The sequence below is a fragment of the Anarrhichthys ocellatus genome, unplaced genomic scaffold (genome assembly GCF_004355925.1).
Source record: "Anarrhichthys ocellatus isolate YVR2014 unplaced genomic scaffold, GSC_Weel_1.0 scaffold22, whole genome shotgun sequence".
Lineage (NCBI taxonomy): Eukaryota > Metazoa > Chordata > Actinopteri > Perciformes > Anarhichadidae > Anarrhichthys > Anarrhichthys ocellatus.
In genome coordinates, this window is record NW_022280052.1 from 3008099 (window position 1) to 3023713 (window position 15615).

General features: G+C 40.4%; 2 protein-coding genes across 2 annotated transcripts; one reads left to right on the top strand and one right to left on the bottom strand.

Moving 5' to 3' along the window:
• Nucleotides 1–1042: 1042 nt before the first annotated feature.
• dda1 (DET1 and DDB1 associated 1) lies at nt 1043–4795 on the bottom strand. The gene is made up of 5 exons (XM_031859468.1): nt 4442–4795; nt 3729–3809; nt 3473–3524; nt 3211–3272; nt 1043–3092 (listed from the first exon to the last, which is right to left on the bottom strand). The coding sequence occupies exons 1-5, from the start codon at nt 4448–4450 to the stop codon at nt 2988–2990; spliced, it is 309 nt and encodes a 102-aa protein (XP_031715328.1). The 5' UTR covers nt 4451–4795; the 3' UTR covers nt 1043–2987.
• Nucleotides 4796–6124: 1329 nt separating this feature from the next.
• abhd8b (abhydrolase domain containing 8b) lies at nt 6125–15586 on the top strand. The gene is made up of 6 exons (XM_031859526.1): nt 6125–6353; nt 9598–9997; nt 10049–10407; nt 11348–11518; nt 12069–12285; nt 12628–15586. Exons 2-6 carry the CDS (start codon nt 9608–9610, stop codon nt 12904–12906), a joined length of 1416 nt encoding a protein of 471 aa, XP_031715386.1. The 5' UTR covers nt 6125–6353; nt 9598–9607; the 3' UTR covers nt 12907–15586.
• The last annotated feature ends 29 nt before the right edge of the window (nt 15587–15615 follow it).

The following is a 15615-nucleotide window of genomic DNA, read 5'->3' on the forward strand; positions in this document are numbered from 1 at the left end:
TTTGTATGGTCACAGTATCATTTTACTGTCAATCTAAACTATGTTCTTTTTTATATTTGGAACACATTGTCCATTACAGAAGTGCAAGGCTGAGCGAAATGTAATATCTTCAGTGTCTTTGTGTATCGCAGGCTGGTCATTGTTAAAGGGACACTTGATAGAGAACAGGATGGTAAGCGTAGCCGAGCATCGTCTCATCGAATCCTTTATTCCTGCAGCAATCGGATTTGAGGGATGAGTAACACCATGATGCAATAGAGTCCAGGTATTAAAGTAGAGGTGGCAAGAGCAATGGTTTAGGTCAAACCTTCATGTACGTAGTTCCTTCTTATTCAGGGACAACTTACACTTCAACTTTGTAGGATAGAAATGGATAGCATTAGCCAACTTATCCCTTCTTTCATCCTTGCACTCTTTGCAGCAATGTCTGCATGTTGTTAATATGAAGGTCTTTAAAGACGTAATGGTTGAAGTAAATGACCAGATCTTGGGCATCACTGAACGCTTCAAGAGATGAGACAGCACCGGGCCATGCACAGGCGTCCCTCGCTAAAGGACAGCAGCTCAGACAGCTCAGACCCATCAGCCGTCTGTAATTCACTATCAAAGCAACAGCAGTTCTTTAACAGATTTGGGCTAATCTAGACGGTACTAGAAAGGACAGAATTTAGTCCATTTTCTTCTGGATGTTAACAGTTGAGGTTCCCACCACAGCTACATTCAAACCTGACCCTAACCTCAACAGTTCAAGATAAGACATCTTAATGGAAGCCTCACTGACTGAACATCATATGCTCTTCCAATGTACAGCCGTACAAAATACTGAGAAATGGGATTATTTATTTATTTTAATTTATTTTGTCATATTTTTGTAAGACCTGAAAAATAGTTAATAAAACTATTTCAAATGCATTTCATGTGTTGTGACCAACTTGCTCCCTGACTGCACATTTCTTTCATGACTCTCAAATGCTGATTTCAACACTGGGTATAAGAATCAAGTAGGTAAAATAATCTATTAGAAGTACCACATGACAAAACCCCAGTTTCAATCCAGTTTTATTTCAGCAAAGCTAAAAAGAACATGTCTGATCTAACACACATGAGATGGGGCAAGGCTTAGGGTGTTATAGAACAGTCCATCTGAGCAGAAGCATAATGTGCTTTTACACTTCAGACAGACAGCATTTACACTGCAAGTAGGAAGATGACTGACCACAATGTCAACCCACATTACAGCATCCACTGAAAAAAAGGACAGGATAAACAGGAGGCTTTGATGGGACTCTGCTGGGCAGTGATATTAAAAAAAAAAAAAAAAAGCTTTATTCAGTATTGTACAGTATATGACACCAATACAAACTGAAGCTCAGGAACAAGGCAGGATGGCGACTGCACTTTGCTGTGCATGCTTATTTTGTGCATTCTATGGCTGAAAATATAACACCTCTTTCAACCGCCCTGTGTACATCTAAGCCAGCTCTCAGACAAAACCCATCCAGGGCTGTCACAAGGACAGGACCAACTGCACAGCTATCCCGGGCCCCGAGCTGGGGGCGCTAAAAGGTCCGAACCATGATGACAGGTTGTAAGGCCTCTAGGCTGATACCTTCCACAGTCACACAAGAGAACGCCACAACCTCAACACCCCTCGAGTTGTATTACTGTATTACAGAAGTACAATACCCAGCTGTGAAAACATCAACATGCAAGGGAAGGTAACTTCTACTGGGCACCGGGGCTCTTTTCTTCCTTTCTATTGTATCCATAAGCATGTATTATTTTACAAAAAAAAAAAAAAATGGCAGACACAAAGATACTCAATTAGATAAACTAATTCTGGTCCTGGAAATTATTTACACACATAATGTATTCTTTTCTCCCTTTTCCAGACATTTGAGATTTTTTTTTTCTCTCCAATATCTTTGCTGTTACCGTGTTGCACAACTGAAAATCCAATGTCACGAATCCATATTTGAGCTCTACTTTTTCCTTCAAATCTTTTGATGAAAGAACAGCTAAAACTCACAGAAAGTCCCATTCTTACTAGCCTCAATTAGCCAGAAGGTGGTGCTGGATGTGAAACATTTCTCAGAAACACCAACACGACATTTATCCTACGAGCACAAGTCCCAGACTAGAATGAAGATATGCATATTCACCATAAACACACATCTACGGGGGATTCTGGAAGAGTTGCTTCTACTTGGTGCTGTTCTGTTCACAGTGCAGTCTTGGTTCTGTTGATTCAAACAGTGTGAAGAAATGTCGAATTGCCCCCGTGTGGCCGCAGAGTGGGCAGTGAAACCGAGAGGGTGGGCACTGTGGCTGGCAGGAAGCTCACTGCCATACATAAACAATAATAGTAATAATAAAATTAAAACAGTAACAAAAAGTTATCTTTGCACAAATAAGGACAGACTCTCCAGGTGACAGATGGCTACAAGTCATGTGCCAGTAATGAGACTGTTTTTAAGGATAGTGTCTGACTCCTGTCAAGTCCCTCTCTGATCTTAAAATCTACTCTGACATTTGTTTCAACTGTTCATTCACATCACACACACAGTACAATACACACTCACAGCTCAGCATGCATACAAACATGTACTACTAGAGAATAGCCAGCAAAGATTTAAACAAAAAAACATCAGTATAAAGTTCCCTCCCTAACAGCGGCACTGTCCTGTCAGTGACCCACAGTGACTTTCAGATCTTTTCTGGTTACATTGTTTTCACTCACACACTCTTTACACTATGAATGGCTGCTTTGTTGACTTGAATTTTCCCCAATTCTCTGAGAGTGACTCTTAACTTAATACCAGTAAAGGCATCCTGCCATAGTGCAGAAATATTTACACTGGTGGGATTATCCTTTGTTATCGTTAGTTTGGACTGGCTATACTCTGCATGCATACACACACACTCTCTCTCTCTCTCTCTCTCTCTCTCTCATGCACGCACACACACACACACACACACACACACACTTATGAGTCCTCGTTCATCTCTTGGCTATCTGTCCTGGCGATCTTCCTTGGGGGTGCCGGACTGTCACCCTCACCTTGCTCCTGTTCCCTTTTCTTTGCTGCATTCTGTGAGACACAAATGATTAAATCACACAGTTTATAATTAACAATCCAACGACCAAAGATGAATCAATAAGAGAAGCCAGATTAATAAAACTATCTCCAAAGGAATGCACACGCTCACCTTTTTGTCCCACTGCTGATGGAGGTAACGCAGGAGGATGTTGGTTTTCTCTGTTACAATAACTGTAGAACAAACACAGTCAGCACATTACTGGAAAAAATATGTTGAAAATATATTACAAAAAAAACAAAACTATGCTCTTAGTGAAAACAAATCATTGACTAACTACTGTACAAAAAGCTTCTGTTAATACAGCCTTACTTAAAATAAGTAATAGTTTAAAGTATTTTTCCTCCTGTTTTGCTATGAGTTTAGTACTTACTCTGTTCAGAGGGGTAATCGCGTGTTGGAAGGTACACAGAGGGTCTCCGATTCTGAAAAACAGGACAGAAAAAGGTTACAAATTACAGATTATATGATGTTTTGTGTGCAATTAAGCTTCTTGATTGTTTCTAATTGATTTATCTTGAGAATGAGCAAATATCTTAGACAATAGTCAAGCATTTTATCCATAGCAAATGTTCTTTAGGATTAAAAATGACAGTCTGGTGATATAAATATTATCAGAGGCTACTTACAGATGCTTTACAAACAGAGTCTGCATGAAATCTGCTGAAGTTGCTCTTATTGTAGACAGGAAGTCCTTTCAAGAAATCCGCCTGTAGGAAGAGGGGGGAGGGGGATTAATATACAACCCAGCGCTGGTTTCTTTCATTTAGCATTTAATCTGACCCTAAAAACTACAAATTCCATCCCAAATCATCCGTCTATCTGCTCTACACAAATATTATACTACTTCAGCAAACATGCCAATTCTCCCGTGGCATTTTATAACAGCAGTCCAAATTATCGCTTGGCATCCGGATCAATAGTTTTCTACTACAGCTCATGTTAGATAAAGACACAGTTGAGGATTCCATGCAAATGACTAACGTTACAGACAATAACATACCAGTCACTGAGTCAGTGCTGGGCGTTCCCTCTTCTAGCAGCCCATGCACGCTACCGGGCCTGCTACTCTCCCTGTAACGTCCCCAGTAACCCCCCAACTGGACATGATATCAGATACAGTGTACACAACGTGGTTTCAAATCAGCAAGTCAAAGCTGAGCAGCTCAGAGCACAAACCGATGCCCCGGCTTGGCCTCGGTGAGTGATTGCCGACAGGAGAAGCAGGTGTGGCTAGCAGCTATCTGTTACCCCCAGTCGGCTAGCTCAGTATTACCATATGCCCTCGGTGTACTGTGGGATTAAGCTAACGTTACACGCCTGGTGTATGTGGACTACATACCTTCTCCATGATGATGGTAGAAATTCCCAACGTCGCAACTCCGACTTGGCTTGGTGTCCGATGTCCTGGTCGTGATGGCAGGCAATATGTTAAGGTTAGTCGCGCTAGCTTACAAGCTAGTTAACCGAAACAACTGTCCTATCGGACCCTCTTGTCAAAGAAAACAAGGATCTTCACACACGAGTAGCTGTTTCCATTCTATATCCCAGTGTCCATGAAAAAAAATGATGTACACGCAGAGAAATGGACCCAGTATGTCATTGCATGAGTTAGCAAAGCTAGTTGCCCAGGACTTCTTCAGCTAGCATGATGGCTGAAAGGTAGCGGTGCTACACTGACCACGCCCCGAAAGCCCCCATTGGTCTAGACTTGCTCCTACGTGCTAGTAGCTTCACCCGACAGCCAATCATTAAACACGACATATCATTATATCATCATAAATATTGACTGGGGAATCTTGCTCTCCCACATGATGAGCATCATTATGAAAAAATAAAAACAGCATCACCAGCTACTCGCCACACAAAGTTCACCCAATTAAGAGATGTTTTAACTGTGAATTGGTGCTGGACATCCTCTGAGGGAGTTGTGGAAGAATCAAAAGCTTGATATTACTTGAACCCAAATATTTACTGATATTTAAAACGTTTATTATAATCTTTTTTTATACCCAGGTATAGGTGTATGCTATTTTCAGCTATCTCACTCTCTATGATACTTATCAATACCAACATATCCTGTGTTATGTTCATATCTGTATAAAGAGATACACTTTGAATTAACCTTAATGTGTTACAGCTGGAGGGAGAGCTTTAACTATCTCAGTGGGTTTGCTACGTCTTCATTTCTGTGCTCTTCCTCACACCTCACTGGCACCTGCAACTGGACTTTTTACAAATAGTTACTTAGCAACAACTGCCATGGCAACTGCCACAGCACAAGCTCCTTATGGTGCTGGAGAATGGGATGCTGATGAGATGGAGCAGCTACTGTGGAATATATATTTCAATGGTATCTTAAGGAAATGTGTGTAACAGATATGACAACATGTACAAAATTAACATTTAAAATAGTGACATATTACTAGGAGAGGAAACTCAAAACAGCAACATTTGTAAATGTACAGTTGAAGGAACTTTGAAGCATTCAAGTAATGAAATTTGTTATTTAATTAACAAACCAACACATTTTAAAGGGAGATATGACTTACTGTTCGCCACCTCAAGTAACAGTTATGATGGCAAGAGGTGTGCAAATAATGTGGCTTTATTTGCATGAACGTTTCAGGAAAAACAATGTTGCATTAAAATTAAAAAGTACACAATAATATGAATATGAATATTAACGTCACAATAATGCCTCTATAGAGAAAGATGATCTTTTTACATGTGGCTTGTTGTTGCTTTCACGTTGTTTACGTATTTGAAAAAATCAATTAATTAAAAATTCAATGAGGCTATTATTTTGTAATAATACTTGTATTTACTTTCTATACTATATAGAGACGTTTTTATGTTTCAAAAAAATATCCATTAGTTGTCTGGCGTCAGATAGCAGCAGGGGGCAGCTCTTCACATCCTTTAACTGATCACGGATGTTTCACTTTGATGGATTAAATAAACGCGAAGCCATCAAACCGGCGGAGCTCCGGCGCGTCTCCAAGCGCATTCACAAGCATTCCAACATGGAAGTGGGGTGCTGGCACACGCATATATTTTGGATCTACCTCTGAACCGCACAGAGAGATCTGCTGTCAGTAGGCTAGTGCTGGCAGCCATGTGGAGGCTACCTACAGGACAACAGAATCCAGATAAATTAGATTATTGGATTGCCTGCAACAGATTATAGCTCGTCTACTTCCTCGATGCTTCGTAAGAAAACCATATTAATCTGAGTTGTTGGAAATATACAGGTAAGCATTTTTTCTTTCATGCCACCTCTTTTTACTTGCCTTGTGTTGTTTTGTTTTGTTATAGTAGGCTATCCTGTAGATTATTGGCAACAGATAAGAGGTCGCTACATATCAAGTTGCGTTGCAGTTGAAGGAGACAGACGGGTTATTGAGTGATATAAAAATGTGAAATTCAATTGACTGTATCAACAGAGTAGACTTAAAGGGAAAACATTCTAGCACCTGCCTCATGTTCTGCATCAGACGGCAGTGAGTGGCATTCTAACTGGCTTTATTGTTATCAGTGAATAGATGTGGACCACTAGCTTCACCAGATCAACAAGTTGTATTCTACTAAAATCAGCAACAAACTTTATTTAGTATGCAATGAAACCCTCACGTTGTTTCCTGTGTAAACAGATCTTTTTCTTTTTGCTCGAATTGGCATCTACTTATTATATGAATCTGCTTAACGTTTTTGTTTAAGGGCCACAATAACTGTCCAATTTGAAAATGCACAAATGACTCAAAATCTGTTTATTTTTGAATAAATTCCTTTTTGCTGAACATTGTAAATGAGTTTCTCAACGGTTGTGTTTGGAGCATTTGTCTACATACAAAGCAGCATGCAGATAGTGATGGTATATTTGTCTTAAGGGCATTTCAGAAAACTATAATGCAGTCCATAACAAAAGATATATTTCAAAGATAAGCAGCATTATTCATTTATTTGATTTAAATTGTGGCGTACAACAGCAAGCAAGTGCAATACACGATCAGGATTCAATGTTTAGTGACACATTATTTAGCACGCCAGTAAACCTAGTTACTGTAGTTGTTTTTAATCCCCATGACAGCGTCTACTCTTTTCTGGGCATCAGTCCCCACTGTGATTGTGTCTGACCTGCGGGAATCGTTATATAACAGCCTCTTGCAGTCACTGTCAACAGAAGCTATAACGTTACAGTTGTAACCACAAGACGAATCAAACTTACTGCAGTGCTTCAGCACAATGTCCAAATGTAAAAACATCAAGCACAAGGAAGCAGACTCACACAATAATGAGACACAGCACTGGGATATTATTGAAGAGAACATTCAGTTAGGGAAGCAGTGTTGTGACTGTGAGGTGGACAGTTCAATCCTTGGACCAGCTTGATAATTGGCGTGTAAAAATTGAAATTGTGGTCCTTGCCTTTACCACATTACCGTCCGTCATCATTTGCCCTTTATTAAAGCAGTTAACACCTGACATGCTTCACTACAGTGGTAGTACTGGGCAGGTATTTGCAGGTCTGATTCTGCTTAAAAAAGGAGCACAGAAGCAGTGTTCTCCTGTCCTCTGGTTTGAAATGGTGAGGGCTAATCATTTGCATCACGGATATATTTAAAAGAATTAATCAAGATAAGCAATACATGTGAGAGTTGAATCAACATGCACTTGCCTCATGCACCATGCAGGATATTCTCACAGCATCAATTAGGAGAAAGATTGGACCCCTGCAATCCCTTCTTATGTTGGTGTCAGTCCTGGGGTTGCCTTGTGAAATAATCTATGCTCTACCCATTGATTAATAAGTTTTGACTAGATCACAGTGACTGCGATGAAAAAGAGTCTAGGGAATACATGGAAGGACAGGATTTTACCACACAACAGCCCCTCTATATTTGGTTTCTACCTCAAAGCAGCAGTCTGTTTTAAAGTTGCGATTCTAATATCTGAGTTGGATGAGTGGAACAATTAGGGCATGGAGGATAAATGGGAGTTTGTTATGTCTGTAAGGGTAGAAAAGGACTGTAAAAGATATGTCTATTCTAGTGTCAATGTTGAATGGACACTTAGAAACAGAACAGAGGTTGCAGAACAGAAAAAAGCATCACACCTTGTGTCTGGATAATGGATGCCTTTTGATATGAGAATAATATTCGAGGTAAACGTGTCACCCACAGTGATATCAAACTGGCCTGCTCAGTCAGTTTGCACACAGCACTGTACAACACTGCTGTTTGGATAAAAAGTATGTGCAAGAGTAAGCAGAAAGGGTCTAAGAATCGCCAGTGAAGCAGGAATGCTGTATTACATTGTGTCCATAATCCCCAAATGAAAGTGGCTGATGGGGTTGCAAGTGCAGAAAAAGATGCAACAAATCCCGCAGAAGGTAAAACTGTTGTCGCACAGTGTCACTGTTTTCATCGAGAGAGGAGATAGACAGATTGTGGACTTAGACAGAGCGTATAATCCCCTCTAGCAGGGAGGGGAGTGACAGGAAGGTAGGATAATGACACCAGCAGAGAGACTTGCAGACCCTGCTCGGCTGCTGTACTGTTGCCATGGTTGATAATCAACTGACAACCTAACAGATACTGTATACTGTACCTGAAGTGTGTATGAGTATGTATTATACAGTCTCATCCATTCTTCAGATATTTACCTCTCTTTACGTTCACGTTTTTTCAAAATTAGCAGTTTGGAGCTCATCAAGAAGCCAATCTGATATTGTGAGTGGGTGTAACAAGTAAATATGAAATCCTTATCTTCAACGTGAGCCTACAGTTTTTCCAAATCATCATGTGAAGACTGCCACGATTTAGATCAACTGAATGTGCGTGTGATTCTTCAAATTTGTGTGTTCTCTATATGAGCCTAATTTTACACATTTAAGTAATCTAACTCTCCTTTATTTTCTAGTGTGATTGACTTACTAAGCCATATTAAAGTACCATTAGTTACGATTGGTTGTTTGGTGGTTTTGACAGACAATATGTGCCACTGCAGAGTGATCACATGGCGGACAGCTTTAATTCAAGGAGCTATTACTGGTCCCATCTATTTATACCCTGAAAGTCTGCGCTGAGGGAAGATGCTGCTCAGTTACGTCTGACAGAAAGTCTCAAGGGTGTGAGTTGTAGTTAGATGCTAGATTGTAAAGGCAAAATAACTTGTTTGCTTTGTTGAATGGTACATTTAAGGTTTCCAAATGCTCATTTATTAAAAATGGCACGAGAAAACAATGCAAAACAGTAGTAATAGAGCGATATTGGGGCAGATGCTTAGACTGATGTTTGGGAGTAAGTAGAGCATATTATTGTAATGATATGATGAATGATGTTTAGTACACATAAATGTGCAATTTCTAGAGCTTAGATAGAGATATAAACATGGTTCATTTATAATAATTCATGTGCCTTAGATTTTCTGTGATATTCCTGTTTCATTTACGTGTGTTGATTTATGTGTGTTTTTACATGACTGTGTTCCCTACAGACTGGCAGCCATGCTGACCAGCTTTATGGAGGGTCTTCTCTGCTGCCTCACCTCAAAGTCGGCTAACGTTGTGGTTCCTGCAGAAATCTCAGAATCCACGGATGGCTATGAGTTTGTGGAGGTGAAACCAGGCCGCGTCCTGCGGGTTCGACATACCATCCCCGACCGGCCGGTGGTGGAGGAGCCCACTGGGCCCGGTGGGACTGTCAGCTGCAAACGAAAGATCACAGTATATCGTAATGGACAGCTTTTCATTGAGAACTTGGGTGACAGGGCGAGTGCAGAGCTGAAAAACTGCCAGAATGGAGAGGCAGAACCAAACAACACTGTAGAGATTGAACTGACTGACTGCGGTAAGTCCTCGGCACCCGTCAGCATCCCTGAGGCCGAGTCTGAGCCTGTCACAGCTGGAAAAGATGGGACAGCTGAAACAGCAGCAGGAGGAGGAGAGGCACCTGCTGCTGGGCAGACTGACCAGTCGCAGCAACCCAGGAAGCGCAGGAGGAAGCCCAAGCGCACTGTGGTGATCGACTGTGAGAGGAAGATATCGGCCTGTAAAGGGACACATGCAGACGTGGCTCTGTTCTTCATCCATGGAGTGGGAGGCTCACTCGACATCTGGAAAAGCCAAGTGGACTTCTTTTCCAGGCTGGGCTATGAGGTGATCTCGCCGGACCTGGCAGGTCACGGAGCCAGCTCAGCACCGCAGATAGCTGCTGCATACACTTTCTATGCCCTAGCTGAGGATATGAGACTTATCTTCAAGAGATATGCACGCAAGAGGAATATTCTCATAGGACATTCTTACGGGTAAATTTAAGATCACAAAATTCATGGAGCACATGAATATAGTATAATATAATATAGAGCACATAGTATTGACAGAGAGGATTTGGAAGACTTCAGGATATGCCGAAAAATAGTTAAACATCACAATTAAAGTGAGAAAGCGAAAGACACTTAACTGCATATTTATTGGTTTTGTTGCCATTAATATTAAGCCCAAACAGGCAATGTAAGAATGTTTCTCATTTACATATTTTATAATTATATCAACATTGACATAGTTTGAGTTTACACTTTTATAATTGCTTAATCACTTCATTAATTTCTGAAAAATGTCACACATTTGCCAGTTCCAGCTTCTCTTTCTTAAAATCAGATCACGGTTTTGAAGGAGAAATAACTAAATCTCCCTCTTACAAAAGAAAATTTTGAATTCATAAGCATAAGATGCACCATTGCGCAATTCGTTACGTGCAGCTGCACTTGGTACCTTATGGTGGTTAATATTAGCGTGTGTTAGAAAACTTTAGATAGATATTGCAGTGTAACAGATACACTACGCTGTGTTGTAAGTGCCACTTGCAGCCACATTGATTATAATTTAGCAGAAATTACAGAATTGCTTTAGGTTTTGGACAGTTGGTCACATAAAACAAGGAATTTGGAGAAGTTGCTTTGGGCTCTGGGAGATAGTGTATTTTCCACTATGTTCTGACAAAATTGTGATCAGTAACTGACACTGTCCCTTACTACATTACTCACTGTTTATTTTACTGCTGCAGCTATCCAATATTATAATGTTACAGAGCTTTCATTTCTTATTCAGTATTTGCTTCATATTCTCCAAATACTTAAATCCAAACACATGCACAATCAAAAAAGGTAACTACCACAAAAGGAAAAGCATGGTTACCTTGATTCTTCTATGCTGTCCTGTAACCAGTCTTCTGCTTTGCTCTCCTAGAGTATCGTTCTGTACCTTCCTGGCCCACGAGTATCCGGAGCAGATCCACAAGATGGTGATGATCAACGGAGGTGGTCCCACAGCTCTGGAGCCAAGCCTCTGCTCCATCTTCAACCTGCCCACCTGTGTGCTTCACTGCCTCTCGCCGCTGCTAGCGTGGAGCTTTCTCAAGTAAGACACACAGCAACGCAACAGCAACAGTAACAGTAACAATTTTACCAGCCAAAACGGTTACCATGCATCAACATATAATCGCTCTCCTATAACTGATTGTTATTAGGTATTGTGAATAAAATGAGGCTTAAAGCTGCAGCAGGTAGCTCAAATTGATTAACATTTGTTTAGAAGTAATGAAAATTACTAATCACATTTGGACGACAAAAATAAACAAAAACAATGAGCATCGAAAAACATTCTCGATTGTAATCATGTCAAGGTAAAATATGAGAAAGCTCATCTAATGAGCAGAGGTCGCAGGCTGACAGCATCTCTTCCTGTCCATCAGTCCAAAGATCTGATCTTTAATCACCAAAACTTGTAAAAGCTGTAATCAAGTGAACAACAACTGTTCCAACTGAGATACCCAAACATTGATGTTGCTGGCTACGGGCAAGTGCCATATTATTTATTTCACCCACAGTTTATTGTCGTCAGAATCCTGATTTTTGTCTTTTAAGCCATTTGTAATTCAGGTAAATCTCCTCCGCTCTTCCCCCGACAGGGCTGGCTTTGCTCGGCAGGGTGCCAAGGAGAAGCAGCTGCTGAAAGACAACAATGCCTTTAACGTGTCGTCTTTTGTGCTGCGCGCCATGATGAGTGGGCAGTACTGGCCTGAGGGGGATGAGGTCTACCACGCTGAACTCACGGTGCCCATCCTGCTGGTTCACGGCATGCATGACAAGTTTGTCCCCATTGAAGAGGACCAGCGCATGGCGGAGGTGAATGCACTTCTTCAACCCCCAAAGCCCGAGATTCAAACTGCAGGGATACCGATGCTACTAAAGACACTGCTGTCATATTGTGAACCAAATGTTTAGTTAGAGTGAACTGAGAGAACTAAATTAGTCATGTCTTTCGTCCGGATCACAATAATTAAAAATGTATTTGTTTTTGGCATTCTGATAATTACACTGAACTGTCCTTTTGTTTCATTTTGTTATACTATTTTAATGAGTGAAAAACCAGCTGTGATTCAGAGGTCTGGAAGCAGGACAGCGCCACAAAACATCTTGATGATTCTAAAAATCTGACCTGTTCTTTTGCTTTAAACTGTCTGTCAGATCCTCCTAATGGCCTTCCTGAAAGTCCTGGAGGACGGCAGTCACATGATCATGATGGAGTGTCCTGAGGCTGTCAACACACTGCTGCATGAGTTCATCCTGTGGGAGCCGACCACCCCTCCACCACAGAAGAAAGAGTCCAAAACACGTCCAGAAACTGCCAAAGCACAATCTGACAACATCAAGACTGACCCTTCCGAGGTCCGACCTGCGACTGCAAGGCAGACCTCATCAAACATCAACACAGAGGAGAAGCCAAACAGCAAGGCCAAGAAATGATTAAAGATTAAAGCTGAATCTTCAAACGGTTGTTACACCATATCATGGCTCTTTGCAGGTCCCGATAAATCTGAGCTGGTTTTAGCTGGTGAACCTGATGCTGAGCCAAAAGAGTCAGTTTATCTGAAAAGGTCCAGCTGTATGCGACACAATGCAGGGAATTCGAGTTTGGGTCCAGTTATGTCAGCTGCTGAGCTGAAGGAAAGAGGATGCTGGTGGTCCATTCTTCAGCTGACAGCTGTCTATCCTCGACATACATCAGGGAAGATGGAGCTGTGCCTTGAAGTGGAGGGTGGTGATGACGCCAGGGTAATTAGAGACAGAAACAGTAGCCTAACATACTGCCATGAGGCCGAGGTTGGAAATTAACAGTTGTCAAGCGGCAAAAGTGATACAATTTGACTTTTTTTGGACAAATCAAAAAGTGTCCCCTGCCACACTGACAGCTACATTTTAGAGAGGATAACACTTGATGGCGGGTCTGACTAAGTAAAGCAAAATCAAGGATTTGTATGAAACGTGCTCCTGGTTGACTACATGTTACGCTGCCACTCCAAAGCTGCAGCAAAGCCATAAACCTTATGGAAAAGTTGGACGCTAAACTAGCCTCATGTATTTGCCTACTTAACGTGTAATATCAAATCGTGACATGTTGAGCTAGCTGTTAAATGTCTTTGAGTGTGTGTGTGTGTGTGTGTGTGTGTGTGTGTGTGTGTGTGTGTGTGCGTGTAGCTCAATTATTCCATCACATAAAATGATAGATTTCGAACCTAACTTCCTGTAGAGATGAGAGTTTTAAGTGGACACAGTGTTTTACACAAAATGGCACTGAAAATAAATTGTAAGGCAATTCTCATTCTCTATTTTGGGAATTTGTTTTTGTTATTCGGCATCTAAGAGGTGAACCAGAATAATATGTGTGCACAACACAATAGAAGGTCAAAGATTAGAAGTAGCCTTACCTACATACTCACACGACGTATGGGATTCAGCTGCCTCTGGTTCTATTTTGTGTGACTAAATTGTGACGTGTGAAGCTGAACAAATGAAGAATGATAAAGACAGAAGTGAAAGTAAATTTGATGCTTCCAATAATTCTGAGAAATGTGTGTTCAGTCAAGTGTTTCCTGCTTAATGTAGCAACAGTTGAGGCTCAGCAATGAATCATAACATCATATGCACAGAATGGGCCAGAAGATTTAACACAAATCTCCTGTATCAGAAGACTTGGGAGGCATCAGGGGAAGTGAGACAGCAGGGTTTAACAGACAACAAACTGTAGCACACTACAGTTTGTTCAAAATATTAAATTATGTAGCCATGTGCTGTTACTGTATCTGTACTGATCTTTGATCATTAATACACTGTAAAAATAAGTGAACCAAAGTTGCTATACATAATTATCAACTTCTATGTGGTATAAGATGGTTCCTCTATTTCCTGCAAAAACGTAACGGCCTGTCAGTGCTAGAAGATTTGAATTAATTAATTTATTGTTATAAATAAATATTAAGCATTTATTTCTCGCCAAAACTAATATTCTACAATTTCGTTTTTTTTTGTTACTTGGAGAAATAAAGTTAAGCTCTAATAAATTAGAATTAAATGAATGCAAAAACAGTTTTATTGTTGAGTCTGATGTACATTGAACTCCACAGGGCAGACAGCTATTAAATCCTCTATGACTGTTTCGTGACCACTGCAATAATGTGTGTATGTCTTAACATTAGCCGAAATGTTCTCAGTGCTGCGGTAGTTGTAGAATTTATAATGTTCACGAACTTCTGAGACTCTAACAGAGAATCAGATGTTTCATTTGGAAAAAGTGTGAATGAAGCAAAGATCTTCTTTCTGATTCAACAGTGTTGATGGTTTTTATTTAGATTATTATTTTTATACATTGTATTTCTATTCATGTTTGGTATTTAGAGATTTAAAAGACATTGTAGGGATTCCAATGAATCAATTGAAATGTATTTCTTATGTCAGAGAAATGTGACAGATTTGTATTTAGACTCGACCCAACAAAAGATCATCATTTCCATGTGGAATATACGGATACTTTGTTTATATGATTGTGCTGAATTTGAGGAAACTGTTCATTTTGTATCTTGTGCGTCTTAAAATTTTGTAACTGATTGCCTTTGAAAATGATTACACAAACAGCTGATTTAAAATTGTATCAAGGTAAAGTATTGTGAGTTTTCCAGTTTTATCCTCTGTCTTTTATATTATATTTTATAATCTTTCAACTTGTATTTTAGTGACTTTTGTGCCCTTTATGTTGTAACTTAACTAAAGAACTGAACACTTGGTTACCAGTTGATCCACAGTCTATTAAGCAGTTGGGTGTTAAGTGCCTTGCTCAAAGGCAACCCAGCGGTGAGTTTTTGGGAGCGTTATTTACTGATAAACTTTCAGTCAGAAGCCCTCCCTTTTACTCTTCAGGGCACTGTTTCCACCCGTCACGTCTTTTGATGAGCACTAGCTAGCTAACAACTCCACAACTGTCATCAGATTTTGATGTCAATATTGCTTCATCATGATTGGTGAACGTAAATATGTGACATTGTCTTTCCAACCGAGCCCTGCCAACGTGAGAAGAGCGCTGACATCTCCCACGTGAGATCATCAAAACTGTTCATGTAGATGATTGATTATAGTAAGAAGCTGATTTACTTGGGGGGGGAACCAACAAAATAAAGTTAA